General features: G+C 37.8%; 3 protein-coding genes across 7 annotated transcripts; 2 read left to right on the top strand and 1 right to left on the bottom strand.

Annotated features, from left to right (window-relative positions):
* Positions 1–2,817: 2,817 nt before the first annotated feature.
* LOC144473125 (dnaJ homolog subfamily C member 11) lies at positions 2,818–6,273 on the top strand. The gene is made up of 8 exons (XM_078186728.1): positions 2,818–2,977; positions 3,406–3,535; positions 3,606–3,849; positions 3,920–4,233; positions 4,310–4,517; positions 4,593–5,154; positions 5,221–5,350; positions 5,425–6,273. Exons 1-8 carry the CDS (start codon positions 2,906–2,908, stop codon positions 5,445–5,447), a joined length of 1,683 nt encoding a protein of 560 aa, XP_078042854.1. The 5' UTR covers positions 2,818–2,905; the 3' UTR covers positions 5,448–6,273.
* Positions 6,274–6,847: 574 nt separating this feature from the next.
* Positions 6,848–11,546, top strand: Cdm (importin-13-like protein cdm). 4 transcript variants are annotated; one of them, XM_078187654.1, is made up of 9 exons: positions 6,848–6,866; positions 7,539–7,979; positions 8,039–8,203; positions 8,294–8,440; positions 8,512–8,765; positions 8,842–9,604; positions 9,685–10,594; positions 10,677–10,823; positions 10,899–11,546. In XM_078187654.1, the coding sequence occupies exons 2-9, from the start codon at positions 7,839–7,841 to the stop codon at positions 11,174–11,176; spliced, it is 2,805 nt and encodes a 934-aa protein (XP_078043780.1). In that variant the 5' UTR covers positions 6,848–6,866; positions 7,539–7,838; the 3' UTR covers positions 11,177–11,546. The 4 variants fall into 4 exon arrangements, with proteins under 4 accessions (XP_078043780.1, XP_078043778.1, XP_078043776.1 ...); XM_078187652.1 differs by lacking the exon at positions 6,848–6,866 and adding an exon at positions 6,944–7,124; XM_078187650.1 differs by lacking the exon at positions 6,848–6,866 and adding an exon at positions 7,106–7,238.
* Positions 11,547–11,698: 152 nt separating this feature from the next.
* On the bottom strand, positions 11,699–19,692 carry Pcm (5'-3' exoribonuclease pacman). Of its 2 annotated transcripts, none has more exons than XM_078187648.1 (18): positions 19,495–19,692; positions 18,835–19,275; positions 18,323–18,770; positions 17,976–18,229; positions 17,785–17,909; positions 17,324–17,706; positions 16,960–17,255; positions 16,593–16,879; positions 16,220–16,499; positions 15,862–16,140; positions 15,631–15,788; positions 15,186–15,565; positions 14,559–15,097; positions 13,420–13,506; positions 13,183–13,347; positions 12,872–13,108; positions 12,375–12,797; positions 11,699–12,289 (listed from the first exon to the last, which is right to left on the bottom strand). In XM_078187648.1, exons 1-18 carry the CDS (start codon positions 19,567–19,569, stop codon positions 12,116–12,118), a joined length of 5,031 nt encoding a protein of 1,676 aa, XP_078043774.1. In that variant the 5' UTR covers positions 19,570–19,692; the 3' UTR covers positions 11,699–12,115. The 2 variants fall into 2 exon arrangements, with proteins under 2 accessions (XP_078043774.1, XP_078043775.1); XM_078187649.1 differs by having other exon boundaries at positions 13,447–13,506.
* Between the last annotated feature and the right edge of the window lie 39 nt (positions 19,693–19,731).

Here is a 19,731-nt window from a genome sequence, read left to right as displayed (position 1 = left end):
CAACTCCGAGCAGATTGTTCGCTTGGCGTTTGACATGAAGCAAACACCTAGGAGTTTCATCTTCTTCCAAACGGGAACCGTAGTCTGGCACATTTCAACCGTATTCGAGAAACAGTGCAGGCAAAAGCTCCGCAACCTTTGGAATTTTGAGCTCTTTTGTTTTTATTTATACTAAAGCAGAGTTTGTATTTTTCTTTTTTTAGAATTCTTGAGATGAGGATGTATTTGGCTAATTGAACCGTCGGATGTATGTGTGTCAGTCGCGTAGGAAACAGTAGCGGGAGAGACGGTGTCCCACATGGTGGAACAGAGGGGAAGGAAAAGTAGTCGCCATGCTTTGGGCGGAGTCTGCGTGACATTAAGCTCGTCCATTGGACGAAGGACCGACCTGGTGCATCAACTTGCACCAGTATGCGCCGGCCCAGTCGGCGCTTCCGTTCCGAATCCTTGCTTGGCGTCGCAACGCTCGCAACTCGCGAGAACCGCAACGCTTCGAAGCTGTTGTCCTGGTTGTTGGTCGTCCTCTACTTAGTCATGTCGAACCTTGTACAATATCTGTAAAATTTATTGCCAATGAATGGTTCCTTAAAAGATAACTGTATATTTAATTGCAGGACAGTAGCTGTGCTATTAATGGTCTTTTGGAATGAAGCGCCAAAAACATTCGTCTACGACATACGTTTGACCTATGAGTAGTTTGAGGTTCAAAAAACAGATAGTCGTAAGCCGAAACCTAGGAAAAGATGGCAGAGCCCGGTCAAGTACTAGCAGGATATAGAGAAAACGCGTGAGGCTAACGAGAAAAATTGTTCAGCGTAAGAATTGTAACTGGAACCGAAATGGAGACATGTAAACAGTGCCCGGTATTCGAGCCTTTGGTCGTGAACAATATAAATACTTCCTACGCTATGCGAGAGCGATTCAAAGAAATGGCCCGTGATACGTGTCGCCGATTACGTAACATGAGACTTCGTGATTTAGGCAGGATACTGATAGCGGGTGTATCGATGCGTCATATGCATTTCTTATTTACTTTGCTCGGGTTCTTTATCCCACGGGTAACGGTTAGAATTTTTATGAGCGACAATTGTACCTACGCACGTTACAAATATTATTGTTTACAGGCTAGATTTGACCGAACGATTGCCCGGTAATAAGATCATTAAATTACCATTTGAAATTCGCTACGCGGCCGGATATTTTTTAACGGGTGATAACGGATTGTTGATGGATACCATGCAGACTCGAGGCCCTGGATGTTGTCACTGTAACAGTGTATTGTTAGGCCGACACACAATGAGCGTGTTTAACAATACCGCAGGCCGATCCAGTCGATTGTTTCTTCGGCTGTTAACATTATCGTTGCCATTAGCGGTCACATGCGAGGCTCGTTCACTACTAAAACATCGTACGCTTTACTTCTTTGATTATTATCGCTTGCGTGATAACAGATGTATTATACTTATGCAGGCGCGCACGATCATCCACCGTGGATTATTCTGTTTCGAATGAAAATTTTCCCGTGCTGATTCGGTCCCATGTCGCATGCACGGAACATATAAATACGATAAATCAATATGGCCCTAAAGGGTGGTCCGTGCGCGGAAACAAAATACTTCAAGGGCCTATAAAATAGAAAAAAGCTACGGACTCGGCGAACGAGCTCCGAGAAAGAGAAAGAGAAATAGGGGAGCTCTTGTTATGATTAGGGAATGTCAAAGCAAAACGGGCCTCCAGAGCACTGAGGTGCTCTTTCTTTCGAGACACACCTCGGCTAAAGGTCCCCGGGTTTTATTACCATTTTATAGCAGTCGGTTTGTCGCGGTCAACCGAGACAGAGTCGGCTAACACACGGTCACGATTCCTGACAAGGCAACACAAAGGTATGTGTCATACTTCTGCCTTTAACTTGTCTAATCCAAGTGGGGAATAAGTTCAGATTGCGCAAGAACATTGCGCACCACTTGATTCTCGGTTGCAAGCTCGACAGAGGCTTTTATTATTGTAACAAATTACAATTACAATAAGGAAATTAAATTACAGTTACAATAAATGTTACTCGTTTATCTTATGAAGCAAAAAAAAATGCGTACAAATTAGTGATGGTCGACAATGTTCTATAACTTATAATCGTTGATCGCATACAGGTTGCCTAAATCTGCTATTTCGACTTTTGGCAACTGATTCTTCAAATTTTTAAATTTACATAACTTCATTGCGCAAGTTTATGCGCAATTTTGCGACGCAGTTTTTTGCGCAATTTCTTCTGCGCCGATTTGTACGCAACGCTTTTGTACATATTCCTGTGCAGTTAATTGTTTTCAGGTCCTCGTGGATTAAAAAAGCATTTTCGTGTCTAATTTTCTGTTCAATTAACTGTAATACGGACATAAAATAGGTTGGTAACTGTACTTGACAATTGTTTAATATCCGGATACATAGTTAATAATCGATGTAAGTATTGCAACGTAAAATGAATCCTTGAAGCTTTGTAGAAATAAATTCTGGCGTATTCAGTTGGACAGTATAGTCGAAAAATTCGCATGAACTGTAACGTATAAAAATTTTCGTTTAACAGTTTTCAACGAATTTAATGTGATATGTACTTATTGCGAACGTAAGTTTTAAAGCGCTTAATTAAAAAGTGTCGATGAGAATCTTGGGGCGCTAATTCAAAATGAAAAAGAGGGAACGCCAATAATGCAGACGATAACGACTGTCGATAACCACTGTCGAGACCAGGAATTTGCGTAACGGTGCGCTATCTAACAATTATCAGTGATACTAAAGGATGCCGGTTCTCGACCGAGTCTTTCGTAACCTATGGAAGCAGAAGACCAAGTCAAGGAAAATATTGGTACTCGTGTTAAGGTCGAATTGCTGACCACAAATTTCTACAATTGACATGGATGATGATAATGATCAAGAGAACCCAATCGAGGACGACTACTATACGCTCTTAAATATCCCCAAAACTGTGAGTTGGCCTGCCAAATTCATTTTATACAGATATTCCTTGTTTCTCTCCGACCAAGGGTAGAGATCAATTTGCAGCCCTCCACGTGACATGCTCCGACCTAGAAGCTGATGTAATCGAGCCCTTTATAACAATTTTTAAATTATCGAGTGTCGAGCGACCCTCTTGTTCGTTCCAACACATTGCGCGAAAATCTTTTTACTTAAAATTGTTATTAATAGCGATGAAACATAGCATATAAGTTCATCAACTCTAGTATCCTTATTGTTATGTTTCAATCTGCTTCTTTACAGACTTCTTAATATGTAAGCATTTCTTGCCAATTTTTAAATCATTTTTTTTCATAGTAATATTTTAGTAATATGTTTTCAAACGTCTAAAATTAAGGTTCACTAGATGTTCCAGTTGACATATATTATTGATTTCAGGCAACCATCGAAGAAATTAACAATGCATATCGTAGACAGAGCAAACTCTTTCACCCAGACAAGCATACAGATCCTACGCTTAAGAAAGAGGCGGAGGTTCTATTTAATCGTATGAAAAAGGCTTATGAAGGTTTGTTTATGTTATAATATGATTATTTTGTTACATGATTAACTTTCAAGTAAAATGTCCTTTGTACAAGTTTTAAGGGATCCGCATCAAAGGGCTATCTATGATTCTGTGGGCGTCCGAGGGTTGGAAACAGAAGGATGGGAGATTGTACAGCGTACTAAAACCCCTGAAGAGATCCGAGAGGAATACGAACGTTTAGCGAGGGACAGAGAAGAAAGAAGACTTCAACAACACACAAATCCTAAAGGTAGCATCACAGTAAACATCAATGCTACGGATCTTTTTAACAAATACGACGAAGACTATGAAGATAGGTAATATACAATCTTATTGAACACTGGATGGGTTTGTTTGACTACAAATTGTTTTTTTTTTTAAATGCAGCAAGGGAATACTTTCGTGCCTGGAAGTCAGTGGAATGTCGTTTACACAGTCAATTGAAGCACCTCTTACGTTAAGAGACACAGTAACCATGTATGGTGAATTAGGTACACAAAATGGAACAGGTACCGGTTCTATAAACGTCTCTACTAGACGATTGGTATCGTCAAAAGGGTGGGTAGAATTGGACGTGGGTGTCGGGAATGGACCCACATTGTCTTTAAAAGGCTTTCGTACATTAACAAGAAGACTATTCTGCGATGGTGCAACCATATTGCAATTTACGGCACGAGGAATTAGACCCGGCCTTGTAGGAAGTACGTTTTCTTGGTAAAATGCGAGAGAATAGAAGAGCACTACGAGATCAGACATACTATAATAATATTGTTACAGCGCTTGCAATGCAACTGGACAAGCATACAGTAGGGTACCTCACGTATAGAGCAGGAATACAAAACGATATGAGTACAATGATTGTGAGGGACACATCCAGAACTTATACTGCGTTTTCAATTCACTTAGGTATTCTACAGACCTTCATGAGTCTAAATTATACATATAAACTGGAAGAAAAACAACTAAAGCTACGTGGAAGTATTAAGTTCGTAACCTTTGGTAGTTTTGTATTTGTTTGTTAACAATTAACGGCCTAACGTTAACAATTCACGATCCGCAGGGCTGGTACTTTTGGAATGTTACTGGAGTACGGGGCAGAGAAAAAAGTTTCGCGACACAGTAGTCTCGCGGCTGCGGTACGAGTCGGTGTACCAACAGGTGTCACTTTGAGAGTGAAGTTGAGCAGGGCTTCTCAATCGTACACGTTTTCTATGCACTTAAGCGATGAAATCCTTCCTGCTCCTATATTTTATGCCACTGTGGTCCCTATAGTGACCTGGATTGTTGTGAAAAAGATCATAATTGACCCGGTGGTAAAGGAACGAGAAGAACGCGAAAAAGAGAAACAGAGGGAGATGAACAGATCAAGAATGGTGGAAAAGCAGAAAGAAGCAAAAATAGCTACCGAATTAATGAAGGCCACTGTCAGCAGAATAAGGGCAGAAGAAGAAGGAAAGAGGGGTCTTATCATTACAAAGGCGTTGTATGGGCGATTCGTATATCCTCAACAAAATAGGTCCGCTTCGGAAGAACACCTGCATAGAGATGAAGTTATAGACGTAACAATTCCGTTACAGTGTCTAGTGAAGGATTCAACGTTGGTCCTCCACACCGCATCGAAGGTACATATCAAATTCGTTCATTTAAATACAGGTTGCGTTGGTGTTTAAATCAATGATATTCAACAGAGTCAGTTGCCTGGTTTTTATGATCCATGCGTTGGAGAGGAAAAGCAGTTATTAGTACAATACCTATTTCACACTATAACCCATGAATGCATTATCAAAGACAATGCGCCACTCAAAATACCTATAAAATGTAAGAATTTCTATGTTACATTCAGAGTTGTGAAATTATACTCTAATAATGATTGTGATTGCTTCCATTTTTAGCACACAAAGTGAATACCACATGACGTATGCGACATCAGAAGAAGACAAAATGAACATCATCGCGACATGCAATAATTGCTTTTACCATACATCATTACTGAGGTTCTTTTTTAAAATCATAGATTAAAATATTGAAAATACCGTATTGAAGAAATTAAGTGTTCATGTATCATTTGTATTTTGTACGATAAGTTTACTGTTCCCAGAATAATCGTTCTTTTTTCATAATAATCGTTTTATTATAATTAAAACGGGGATAAAGATTAGTGGATTTACAGTCCTTGAAAAAATGTATGCGAGACATACGGCAGATGATAGTAAATCCATTAACTGTAATTTCTCGGAACCAAACTACCGGGAACTTCTGACAGAAACTGTATAGTGTTCTATTAAATGTTAAAATGTCAAGATTTTGCACAAAGGTCATAAAATTATTCCTAAAGTACTTTCAATACTGCCCACAGATTAGTATAATCTTAAAAGTAGTCTTTACGATTCCATTTAATTGTTCAATAAAAAGAAATCATTGTCGGAAAAAAATTGTAAGAAAAAAGTAAAATACAAGCAGCTGATAGAAGTATTTTACATATTAACGTATTGAAAAACCCACTAGGTATTTCAGAAGATTGACAGATTGTTAATAGATTCATTCAATACTACAGGTTTCTCGCACTATTCTGTATTTTAACCGTATCGTCGCGCGTTTCGAAGAAAGAACAGGAGTCGTTAACATGTGATGCTATGGATAACATGGCGTAGTCTATTACAGTATATATTTCTTCCAACAAAAGTAGTATGTATAACATAGGCATGTACTTCTTTATACATACAAACCCTGAGAACCGTTAATGTGTTCATTTACTGAATACACCAACCAGCTTTATGGCTAAATTTTCAAGTAATGCCATGTTAAAATTCAATGGCAAATTATACAAACTTGACTTGTAATTAAGCTTCTAACTGCGTTGTTCATGTGTCTGCATATTTTAGCTCAATCAAAACATGAATGTAATGTAAATCCTAGTTCGAAAATGTATACTTGAAATGAACAAATTTATTTATCACAAACGCTATGTTGTATTTATGCATATACTGCTATTTATTGTACAGATACTCAGGAATCTAGAAAGTAAGAATCTGTAATTCTAAAAAGGTCCTCAGGAATTCTATCCCTGAAACATAGGATCAGTTTTTGATCGTTGTTCAAATTGTGCTTCATTTTGCTTATATTTTCATTTTATAGCAGTTTTATCTAAATGAAAGAATAATTATGCTATCTGAAATATTTCTCGTTATCAGAATTCAAACAATCGTATTAATTGATAATGGATATACTGTCTAGTACTTAAAACACAAGAAGGTAAAGTGAGGCGCCCCTCACGCTACCTGGCCGCAGGTAAGCGCTGTGACCGCATATGGCCGGTCTTCTCCGGGCATAAACAGTATGTATCTAGTGATAATATTTCGAAGCTTCGTTTAGATTCCATACAGCGCCAATTAACATAGCGGTAAAATGTTGAAATTGATAGCCAAAATTAGCGACAGAATAGTTTAAACATTTTCTTATTGACTAATTGATGCCGTACAGAGGCTGTAAAGGCTTCTTGAGTGTACCACAAGCGTCGCCAATATCGTATAAAAAAACATATGCATGGATCCAATCAGAACTAGCAAATAGTGGCGGGCCGATAACAGAAAAGGTTAGTCTGGGTGTCAGACAGTGTCAGGTTAGGTACAAAATACCAAAATAGTGGCGGATCCTTTATTTGCACTATTTACACTTTCAGAAGTAACAGTCTTTTTCGTGTACTTATGTATGTACAAATATATATGTTTAAATGTACTTTGAACACATATGTATCTAATCAGCTGTTACATACACTTTTGTTGAGGTTACTTTGTTAAGTCCCTGTTCGCATATATTTATTCAGTCATGTAAATCCTCAATCATCGAAATACAAATCAGGTTAAAACATGATCAAATACACCTGCGTTTTTCTAGTGTCAAGGTTGTTTAATATTGTACTGTTGTTTCCCATTAAAATTTCACAACTGCTGTATGATTTGTCTCGTGAGAACTAATTTCAAATACGATAAAAATTAAATTTGCACAGATGACGAGTGCAACCAGAAAGTGTCATTTGCGCAACTCGTAAAGTCTCCAAGGCGGCTGAAAAGGACTGTGTAAACATAGGGCATTCAAGAAGATTCGCGTGAACGGTTCGAAGGGCCGCGAACGATTCAAATGACTTTCGAGAGAGATGATACGAAAGTTCCCGATGATACTATCAATGAAACGAACTAAGTACAAAGTACTGGCAGAGGTGGCCTCTTGCTGACAATGAGAGCCTCTTAAATTCACACAGATAAATATAATATATTAAAACATTTAATCGCAAAAGGCTTTGCTGAGAATGGATTACACAGCTGTCGTTGATCAGGCTGTGAAACAGTTCTACGCTGATGGGAACAATGAGGTACATTTGTGGCTCCTACAGGTACAAACTTCCCCAGAAGCTTGGACCTTCGTTTGGGAGCTCCTTGCACCTTCTAAGGTAAGTTTTCTTTTTATATTAAAGCTTTCAGTGATTAATAACGTATCTTTAATTTTTAGTCATGGGAAGTACAATTCTTTGCAGCCACTACACTGCATGCCAAGATTTCTAAACATTGGAACGAAGTACCTAAGAACGAGTACCCTGCCCTACGTGATCGTTTGCTCAATTGTATAAAACAACCTAGTATACCAAAGTTCATTCTGTCAAAGCTCTGTCAAGCGGTAAAGTTTTGTGTTCTTTTCTGTGAAATTAGTTACAAAACCATACATATATTCTGCCAAGGCTATAATGATACACATTCTTGGTTTTAGTTAGCTGCATTCCTAGCTAACATTAGTGCTATGGAAAGCGATGAGGAAAATAAGAATGTTGTGATTGAGCTCATGGACATGTTGCCCTCTGATTCACTACCTATGTTGGAATTGTTATTGCGTACGCTTTCTCTGTTACCTGTAGAGGTAAAGTGCACTTATTATATTTACATTATGTCATGCTTTATCATATTAACAATTGAAATCAATTGAAACAGTTTGAAAGGAGGTATGAAGCGAAACGAATCAAATTACATGAAAATTTAGTCAATGGTTGGTACAAAACGACATGGTTCCTGCAGCAAGTATTTGCTATGTGCAATCCGAATTCCCCTGGCAGCGATATAGCGTTACACCTGTTAGCAATGGAATGTGCATTATTCTGGCTGAAAGTTAGTGAATTGCCCCTAGAAGCAACTGGGCAAATATATCATCATTTGTTAATCGCTGCCGCTTATTATGCGCCAAGCAGGTATACCTGTCCATATAATGTATCATTGTATGAAATTTCTTGACATTCGAAATAACAAACTTGTTTTCTACCAAAGGGACAGCGCAGAGGACGAAAACAGCAAAGGTTGGGAAGTAGTTCACGAATGTTTAAACATGATTGTGAATCATAGCGAACTCAGAAGCAGACCACAAACGCTGTGGGGCTGGGCGCACAGCTTGGTAACTATGGCAAGACAATACAATGGAAAGTACTTCTGCGAGATTCTAACTGCTATGGGAGAGACGCATAGCAGATATTTTTTACGTGCTCTAGTGGAAGAAGGAAACGAGATGCAGAAATCAACTTCAGAAGGATTGATCGAGTTGTTACTACAGTGTTCTGAACAGGAGGGACGTTATCCCACCGATGAGACACGCAGTTGTATCCCATTTGGATTTTGGTTCTCGTTACAAGATGATATAGAAACGCTTGACCAACCATATGAGAACCGTGCTTTGGTAGTTCTGAAACCCGTTTACGCGAGACTGGCGCAAGCCTTGTTGCGAAAATCCACACTTCCTTCGTCCTCCAATGAAGCCGGGGATGCAAACGAGCGGGAGCTTTTCAGGTGTTACAGGCAAGACGTAGCAGACACCTTGGACTACTGTTACAGGGTACTAGGACAAGATCTATTGATACTTCTTGGACAAAGATTAAGTCAAACGTTGGACGGAACGGAACGGTGGACGGAGGTTGAAACAACATTGCACGCTTTCGAAGCGCTAGCGGACAGTGTCGGATTACAAGAATCGCATTACATTCCTGCTCTGATGGATTTAGTCCTAACTCGTATTCCATATGATCACTATCCAGGAGAGGTACAACCAATTCTTTTTTGCATACCAAAAGACAAACGGTGCCTAATCCGTAACAATTACATTCTGTTCAACGTTTCTAGGTACTGGCCTGTGTTTGTTCGACAGTGGGTAGGTATGCCGAGTGGATCGGCATGCATCCGGATCCTTGGCTTGAGAGAGTGTTGCATGTCATAACATTGGGTTTAACGAGGAGCTCAATAACCGCTCCTCTCGCCAGCATGGCTCTGAAAGACCTTGTCAGAGAATGCGGGCAACATCTCACTCCTTTCGCACCATCTATTCTGAATATCATCGAACAAACACTACCAACCGTGACACCCGGATGCGCGGAGGGTTTGCGATTAATGTCCGCTGCCGGCAAATTGTTGAACACTTTGTCCACAGTCGAAGAAAAGTTAGCCCACCTGGATGCCACGTTAGGTCTATGCATAATAAAGATCAGAGAGTTATTGGAGCAACCGTTATTTGTAGCTCGCGTCGCGGTGACTAAACAACTCAAAATGGCCACGACGTTCTTCTCCGCGCTGGAAGGCTCCATTGGGAAGTCCGTTTTGGACGGGCTTCTTCCCATCTTCAATCAGATAATTGGCCATCCCGAATGGAGCCAAGATAATGCCACGCTGGAAGAGATGTACGTTTGCGCGCAGAAGTCTCTGTTATCGTTGTTGCATCCTGAAGTAGACACACGACCGCTTCTCCCGATCTTGACAACGTCCTACAAGAATTGGCCTCATCCTGCTGCGTTGAATCTCCTCCGGCATCTAGTACTGTTGCTAGGAAGAGATCCTGAGAACGCGATAGGTCGGGTTTTTGCAGAACTGAGTTCTGTAACCTTGAGTGGAGTAAGAGCATGCCGATCTGTCCCCGGTAATTTGTCCGATTGGGCGGAACTGATGGAATCGTATCTTCGATTACTGGCACAAATATGTAAAAAGAATCCTAAAATGTTGCTGCAAGTCCCGGATCAAATACCTGAAATGTTACAGTGCGGTAAGTCTTTATTTATCGAGCTTGAGTTCTCATGAGAGAAATATGAATCAATATCAAAATATCAATATCAAAAATCTTTCAGGAATGGACTGCTTAATGTTACCAGAAAATGAGACAATTAAGGCAGCTGGATGCTTCTTGAGTCAAGCCATTATGCAAAGTCCGCAATTGGATACTTTTATCGAACCAATTGGGCAAGAACTTGTTTTTGTGATTATGGAATGCGTAGGTGAGTAGTTTACCAAGAAAATTAAGAAGTCTGTTGGATGCAACTAGTAAAGAATATTAATTAATTAATTAATAGGTGGAAGAATACCGCGAAATTGTCTAGAGCCACACGCAGAAGTCTTGGTATCGTTAAACAAAAAACATATAAAGTGGACAGGTCATTGGCTTCGGAACGCCATTGAAAAACTCTCAGGACAGTTTTTGGTCCCTGAAGTACAAAAGAAGGTGTTCATATGCCAAGTTGTGAAAGAGAAAAAGAAGCAACAGATGGGTGATATATTGAAGGAATTTAGTCTGCAGAATCTGGTACTGAAAAATAATACGAACTGTATCGATCAGAACGCTCGGTCATGAAGTTATCCTGCATAATAAAATGCTGCAAAAGTGTATAAAATATGTTTCACCGCGAATAGATTTAATCAGGGTAACATATATCTTTATATGTAACGAATAATTTTGAATAATGACCGACGATGGTATGAGAATGATGAAATAGAAACAAGATGAAATATGTTAAGTAATGCATCGTTCTTTATTCATCTTCATTGATTGGTGCGTTTAAAAAAATGTACAAACAATACATATGTGTTTTTTGTTTTTATAGATAAATTCACCATGTTTTTATTTTTTTTAATGATGATGCTTACTTAAAAATCATCGTTTTTTCTGTAAATGAAAACAAAATCGTACAATCCTGAATAAAAATAGTTAAAAAGTCAACATACATTCAAGTACGAACCGTATGTAAAAGGAACAATTATCATGTACAATCGTCAATTACGCTTACATAATTTCTTTTTCTTTTTTTAACTAATTCAAACAATCACATTTCACTTTTACCCGCAGCCAACGCACTTACGTACAATATTTCATTAAATTTGAATAGTGATCAATACTGTTTTAGCACGCACAATTCCAAATCGTACGTATAAAAATCAATTTATCCCGATTGTCTCATAATATAGTAGAGTCCAACCGTGTTTACATCGAAGGTATCTTTCGATGTCGTATTTTTATACAATAGAACGAGCTTTTCAAAAAGAAATCCAAAGTATTGCTACTTACAAACTGAGTATTATATACACAGGACTTCAGCGTCGTCGAAGTTCAACATTATTTTTTTCGCATGTCGATCACGCACATACACACACGTGTACCAATATTGTATTTGGAATATTTTATTACAAAATATATGCATACACACATATATATATATGTATATTTATACATATATATTTATATGTATTAACAGTTTGCGACATTCTCGTACATCGTTACAGCCATAATGCCTGTTTAAACCGAATCTTTTCTGCAATTCGATTCCTCTGTTTGTGAAGGTATGCCAAATTTCGCAGCAATCCGCGATTTCTTAGGCTTCGCTGTCGTTTGGGTGTTTTGTACTTGTTGATTGGAGCAGCTTTGCGTTGATTTCTGCTTTTCTGTAGCTGCCACGACGGGTACCGATTTCTGAAAAAATACAGTCGTTTCAGAAGATCATTTCGAGTAGTTAATCTATGCTAAATTAATTTTTGGGAAAGTCTTCCCGCATTACTTTGGCAGGTAATTCTTTTTTCTTTTGTTGCACTGTCGGTTGCAGATTGTCTTTGGCACTTTGATTCGTCTCTTTAACGGCACCAGCCTGTTTCGCCACGATGTTCCTGCTGTTCTTTTGCGCTTGTAGTGGAACAAAGGATGTGCTGTTTTTTATCTCAGATTTCGGTTCGTTTTGAGCTAATTTTGGTTGAGTGTGATGCATGTACTGATTATTTTGTATGTACGATTGGTGATAACCAGTACTATGCTGCACCTTTGAGGTCCACTGAGGAAGGTGTTGAGGAGGTTGAGCTTTCGGTGGGAAAAATGGCGGTGCTGGTGGTCTTACGTTCGGGGACCAAGAGTTGGTTTGTTGAGTAGCGTACCAATGTAGTGGCGGCGAAATCTTCATATTTGGTATTACGTTGGACAAATTTAATTCCTGAAATAAAAATCACAAATCTTTAGAGTTGAAAAGAAATAACGCGACACTACAAAAATGCAGCTTTGTATTACCGTGTATACTTTTCTTGCTGCACTCCCTGCAGCTTGTTCATGAGTTATACATGGATCACTGATGAATACCCTCTTATCCGGAAGGATAATACGTGCTCGAATTAGATTAGTTTCACCATCAGTAAAATAGCTATAAAGAGGCATTCCAGTCTCAGCGAGTTGATAGTAATGCAATAACTGTGAGCAGTACCAAATTGAAGTTTTCTCGTCCTTCACCTTTTTGCTTTGTCGAGCATGCTGTGACAAATTGGACTTTTATGAAAATTAAGTTCTAATTTGTAAACAGTAAGATATTATCTTGAATTATTTACATCAAACAACTGTTGCACCAAAGGCAATGTATCCAACACTGTATTTTCCTTTTGAGTAACTGTGTTGCTGGAGGGAATCTTCGGTGATGTAGATTGTGCAGTCTGTTGTGTATTTTCATCAGAAATTTTCAAAACAGCTTTCAAGAAAGCGCTGGGATCTTGAGGCTAAAATGTATCATTTAGAAACTCTGCGTCCAATAAAAAACAAAACTAGCAATAGCTCAATATAAAACTTACAGTACTTTTAGAAAAACTATTACTAACTTCCTTCATCTTTGAATCCATTGGCTCTTGTATCACAGTCTTTGCGGGCTCTGATAGTTTCTGTTGAAGAAGTACATGGTTATTTATAATACTAAATTACATTACGGGTATTCAATACGAGTGCACCTTTTGCTAAATGCAATTATATTAAACAAAGAGACGTATGATTTTAAAAATTGAGGAGTGTGAAAGAGTTAAGGTTTTAGTCTAAAACTTACGGACAGCGTTAATTGTTATTATAAATGTTGACACGTACCAGCAACAACTATAGTTACCGTTCTTTAATATTTGTGCACTACTCAATTAATTGTTACATTTTATATTCTTTAAATTTCCCCTTTAAATCAAAATGAATTAAAGTCCGTGTTTTAAAACCCTGCACGATAACTATTATCAATGATCTGTATATACTTTGTACATGTTTGCGACTCGAAACGTTTATCAAACGCAAATGCACTGAAAATGGTTCAGACTGAATTGATAGGAGCAGTGCAAGTGCAGGAAGGTTTTGAACTACTAGGGACATCTACACGAGTTTAAATTTCCGCCAATAATTAACAGATGGCAGTTGCGCAATCTTGAAGTGGTGGGGATTTTCTTTTACGCTTCGATTGGCTGCAACATGAAACGGTGGGGATAAAAGTTATTGTCTCCGCGTAGTAGTAGTAATAACAGTAATAGTGCATTATGGGGATTCAATGTTAGTCAGAGTTCCATTAATTTATTAGTTTCGTACTTTAGTTGACAACTTGAGTACAAAAGATTAAAGAAGAAACCTAAATTCTTTTTCTTAACGAAAAATTAAAGCTGCAAAATTTCTACCAATTTGTAACTCCCACATTCAGGCCCTATAGACATACTCAGAATATTTTCAATGAAAAAATTCAAACATATTCTTTGAATATAAAATGACATACTGAAAATGTCATGAAGAACCCCTTCTCCAGAGAAATCTCATTAATCATTTTATTTTTTAAGCTCTCTTCGTGACCAATAAAATACGCAGCGCTGCTTTCGCCTATTCTCGCGCGTGCGGGTTTCGTGCACAGTGTATATAACCTTACTGCAATCTCTTTGTAAAGTATAGTTAAAAGCACTGAATATGTACATACCGTTTTATCCAATTGCAACTTATGCAACTCGTTCCATAATGCTTGAAACTCCAACGTTGGCGGTTTCACTATTGATTGTCTGTTCTGTGCGTTCTCAGGGGGCGCAGGGTTTTGCTGAGTACTCTTGATCATCTTGTTACCGTCTGCAGTCTTCACAACGGCATCGTTCTGAGAGTCACGATGTTTCCATTTGAACTGATTCGACGACGAGAACGACGACGACGTTGGCGTTAAACGATTCTCTTGCTTGGCTGTTTCATTATTCTTTTGTACTGCCCGTGGGTTCAACCAAGCCTCGGGCTCTTGGCCTGGCAATTGATGATGTTTCTTGTAAGACGCGAAAGCGCTCGAGTTTGCGCGCGAATCAACCGCCTTATTGGACGTGAATTTCCAAGGGTTCACGGATTCTGCGTTTACGTCTGCCGCAGACGACTTCATATTGCTACACCATATTCTCTCTCCGTAGCTGATGTTTATCAAATCGAGCGCAGATAAACGGTACCCGCGAAGTTCCGAACAGCCGTTTATAACCAGTCCGCCTGAAAACAATTAAGATTCCGTGTAAACTTGATTTTGTCCGGCAAAGTCATCGGTGAATCTTACTTGAAATGGATACACTTCATTTACATGGAAATGTTTTATCGAAAACAACATCGTACATGGTCTCCAACGGGTTCTCCGATCTCTGAATACCTATCACAGTACCCTTGCAACCTAAGGGAACAGTGAAATTGTCTTTGACACAACACACCCTGTCCAACAGATAGGTTTGCGTATTTGAATCGGGTTGCATCTTGCGTAAATGCAAATTGGGCTTGAACAAGAAATGAGGCTTCACTTTCATCACCACCGACTTCTCGATTGGTTGATCTTTCAAAAATTTGTCGACAGTCTCCTCGATTTCCTTCACCAAGCAAGCTTCGACGTTTTCTTTTCCGCACGGACAGCTTTTTAAGTTTTGTAGTTCTTCTTTTAGCCACTCCATGATTTCGTCCAATTCTCCAGATCTGAAATGAATGCATTGAAGGAAAAAGACACAAAAATTTTAATAGATTTCCAATCGATCACTTACTCTTCATCGAATAATTCTTTCTCCGGGATTACATTTCCAAGATTCTGTGAAAGTCGTTCGAACAGATCAGGATACTTCTTCATGTAATTACGAATCAGTTTGATGACCTTAGGACTGTACAACCAATGACCATTCTCTTTTCTAGTATAACCAACTATCTGAAACGAGATACCTGCTGTGAAATACATATTGGAAACATTACTTCTCCGAACATTCAAGTTAATGGCTTACTTCCTCGTTTCTCCTATTGAATTTCAAATTCAGACCAATATTGTGTTTGATCGCCTCTTGACTCAAGTTATTAGATGTTGGCTTCACATAAATTGTTCCTGTAATTCTGCTCAGCAAATGACTGCTTATACCTAATTTCTGGGCAATTGAATTCCCTTGCATATACTTAGTCCGAAGTTTCTGATGAGTCTGTTTTATTGCCTCCAATGATGGTTCTGGGCTGACATTTACCGATACATTGACTTTACTTAATTTTTTCGAAACTGCTGATTCGATCACCTATCGCAAATGAATGTTTTTCTTAACATGCATATACACTCGACGGACAGAAGAACGAGTTCAGATTCGCATAACGTACTGTGCCCATTGCACCATAGTGAGGATGTCCCAACAAGAAGCAAATAGTTCCTGGCATAAAAATATTCTCGATGGTTGTATACAACAATGTTATGTTGCAGTTGTGAACAGATAAATCTTTTACTACCGTTTGATAAGCATATGCAGTCAGCATATTCGACCACTGTTTCTCAAAATGTAATTTCCCATGACGGTTAAATATGTATTTGCTTCCAATCATTAAACGTACATGGACTAATATTTTTATTTCCCCTACTTCTATACCTAAGCGACCTTTGTTTCTGAAAATATAATGAGTATTATGTTTCCATAAAAATTTTCAAATGAACAGTAATTACATCATTTAATAGATTTTAGTTTCTTTGGAAACCTACGTGTCAGTGATCTGTTTCGCTTGGGAGTTCCATACTGTTTGATGTGCAGCCTTTAATTCCTTTTCCTTTATATTCTCAGGAGAATAATCTGCTTGAGGATCGATTAAACTTAATTTTGAACTGCTCGTTGAAACAGCCATCACCTGCGCTTCTGTCAAAAAAGGCCAAGACACATAAACAATTTTTCCCAACAATTCAGACGTCACTGATTTGAAATCTGTTTCCAACGGCGGTTCTATATGTAGAATCATGCTTTCTCTGCATGAATGATGCTCAAACACTGTGACCTATGAAAAAAATATAAAATAAATCAAATATTTTTATACCTAAATATTTTACCATATTTTCGATAAAATGAACACTTTACTTTGGCCATTTCCAAACTGGCAGTATGTTTTATATGTTGCAGCATTGGAAAGCCAGGACAATATATCTCTAATTTGACTTTTGGGTGTAGTCCCCTAATTAATTTTTCTCGTGGAATAATAATATCCTCGGAGTTAATTAATTTTACAGCTGCATGATTGTGCAGAGTGTCAGGAAAATATTCTGGCGCTTTGTGAACACCCATATCTTCCTCTGTATAAAAATACAAACACATTGGTCCATGTTTGTTTCTCGCAAGCTGGTCAAGAGTTAATTTAAAGTAATGTGGCGCCATAGCTGTAAAATATAATCACTAATTAACTCTTCCCAGAGGGCATAAAGTCTATAAAATTATTCCCACTAACCATCCAGAAGAACCTTTTCATTCATGAACGGGAGAAGCACAACAGCCTCCCATTCTTGCTGTTTGCCATTTAAATCCGTTTTAAAGTCTGTCGGATAATACTCAATTATAGGGGATGTCTTATCGATTAGCAACCCTTGAAATGCTGGTGGTAATAACTTTCTACTATACGGTGGCAGTACAGCTAGTAACTGTTGAAACGGTAAAAATGGTTCCCCTAAATCAAACTCTAATTTTAAATCTTTGAAATCCTTTATGTCTGAAATGTAAGGCGCATAATGATGTGGGTAATACCACGACCAACTGCAACATCCATTATAATAATAATTTAAATTCCATTGTATAGCTCTAACATAGGCTTCAGCTTGAGACCGTAGGAAAGCTCTAGAATATTTTTCAAGAAGAAAATATAATTAATAGACTATATAGCATATTTCATTCTATGAATTCGTATACACTTACTCATCTATATTTTCATAGTCTAATTTGTTCATGTAATAGTCCCTTTTATGTTGGATAAACTCCAGATTATAAATTTCATTGTCGGATTCATCGTCTTCTTCGTCTTCACAGAATGTTCCTGGCGACTATATTAAAAAATTTTAAACAAAATGTCCTATGGGTATTCGTTTAGTATATTTCTAATTAAATACCATATCGGCAGCAGCTCTAAGTAAATTGTCGAATTCTTTGTCTTGTACTCTTTTCGGAGTAGTTACATTGTTACTATTTTTTGGTTTTTTACACATAGGTATGTCACAATTTGGTGAACGTCTTTCCATTCTATCGTCAAGAGACTTTAGAGCAGAGTAATGCGTCGAAAATTGTAAAAAGTCGTAACGACTGAGTCTTTCAATGAACTTTTCGAATCTGTCCAGTTTTAACGTTCCTGATTCGTTTATATATCCTATAACAAAACTGCATTTTTAAGTAACATCTGAGAAGTGTATAATTATATTAAATATCAAGTGATCAAAAATTCTAGACAGTATGTATGTACCTTCTAAACTTGGTAATACGTCCATATACACATGATACAATATGGACAATGCTCCACGTGAGACATGTAAATTTGGCAAATGTGGAACAAAGTCATTCCCTACTAGAAACCCCATTAAAACCCAATCATCAATGATTTTTTCGATATCATATGGAAATGGCAGTTTTTCTCTTAATGAAGAGAACTCGTGATTAATATACTCTCTTAATAAAGATAAATGAAAGAGACAAAACTTTGTCTCCTCTGGAGTTTGGATTTTCGTTTGTTTTTTACCAAACTTCACTTCCTCCCTTAATAATGTGAAGTATGCTTCGTGAGTGCATAAACCCAACATTATTAAATCTGCATCCAGACCATATAAACAGTGTTTAGTTTCTGGATCGTAATCTGGCTGAGCCTTCATATAACGTATATAGTCCATTATTTTATGTTCTCCTTCTCCTGGGACCTAAAATAATATTTTCATGTTAATTTCTTCCCTGAATCCATATTAATTCAGCATAGTACCATACCCGAGATCCGCTGAGTATAATTTTGCATTTCTTCCAAAGGTCATCGGTTGAAATTTTGTTCGAAATAAAATATTTGAACTGTTCGTCTAACTTAGCCATAAATGCTGTTCCCGGAGTTATACAATTTGAATCAAATTTCTCTTCCATGTTTATTTCATTGCCCTTGGCCTTTGCCTGAGCTATTTGTTCCTCTGTAAGTTTGGCGACTCTGAAACGTCTACCCCTTTGTTGATTAATTTTCGCTCGTGGTGCTACACCATCAATTGATATGAAAAACAACTTTTGAGGCTGTATCATACTGAATAATACTTCAATATAATGGAATATATTTTTAAATATAGTTTCTTCGCTGATATGAAACGAGATATCAGAATCATTGGGATGGGAGCATCCATGTATGATACCATTCACATCTAAATATAAATTATCAAACATTGGTATCTGGAAATAACAGGATGATCATTATTCTTGTTACTGATGCACGAGCGAAATAAATATTTTAAAATTGGGATATAATCCAATAACAATTGATCAGCATATGAAAAAGTAAACAATAATAGGGTATGTTAAAAACTATGAATAATTAGCAAAAAAGTCCCACAGGTATAGTAAACGAACAGGAAAAGCATCATTTATTTCTTTTTTTTTTTTATCACTCACCTGGTAGTCCTTTAACGTTTGGCTGATACAAGGATATCTTTCGCTTATGTATCTAAAAAATTTCGGTACACCCATTTTGATCGCACAGTTCTTTTGTCAATAATTCACAGATTCCAAACTGAAAATTTATTATCGGTGTACTTTTTACAAATATTATACTAAAAACTGTGGCCTTAAGTTTATCTCTATCGACTTTGCTTTAATGTATTCGTACATAAATAACATTCGTATAGACAA

This window comes from Augochlora pura, chromosome 7 (assembly GCF_028453695.1).
Source record: "Augochlora pura isolate Apur16 chromosome 7, APUR_v2.2.1, whole genome shotgun sequence".
NCBI classification, from domain to species: Eukaryota; Metazoa; Arthropoda; class Insecta; order Hymenoptera; family Halictidae; genus Augochlora; species Augochlora pura.
The sequence above is the reverse complement of the archived record's forward strand: the minus strand, read 5'-3'. Positions and strand labels throughout refer to the sequence as shown.

Bases quoted from the DNA above. Each gene is read 5' to 3' on its own strand.
- LOC144473125 (XM_078186728.1), top strand. From the start codon at position 2,906: ATGGATGATGATAATGATCAAGAGAACCCAATCGAGGACGACTACTAT. The intron at 4,234-4,309 runs GTACGTTTTCTT...ATATTGTTACAG, and splicing joins TAGACCCGGCCTTGTAGGAA to CGCTTGCAATGCAACTGGAC. The intron at 5,351-5,424 runs GTAAGAATTTCT...TTCCATTTTTAG, and splicing joins ACTCAAAATACCTATAAAAT to CACACAAAGTGAATACCACA.
- Cdm (XM_078187654.1), top strand. From the start codon at position 7,839: ATGGATTACACAGCTGTCGTTGATCAGGCTGTGAAACAGTTCTACGCT. The intron at 8,204-8,293 runs GTAAAGTTTTGT...TCTTGGTTTTAG, and splicing joins TGTCAAAGCTCTGTCAAGCG to TTAGCTGCATTCCTAGCTAA. The intron at 9,605-9,684 runs GTACAACCAATT...CAACGTTTCTAG, and splicing joins ATGATCACTATCCAGGAGAG to GTACTGGCCTGTGTTTGTTC.
- Pcm (XM_078187648.1), bottom strand. From the start codon at position 19,569: ATGGGTGTACCGAAATTTTTTAGATACATAAGCGAAAGATATCCTTGT. The intron at 17,256-17,323 runs GTTAGTGGGAAT...TATATTTTACAG, and splicing joins TGAAAAGGTTCTTCTGGATG to CTATGGCGCCACATTACTTT. The intron at 16,141-16,219 runs GTACGTTATGCG...CATTTGCGATAG, and splicing joins ACTATGGTGCAATGGGCACA to GTGATCGAATCAGCAGTTTC.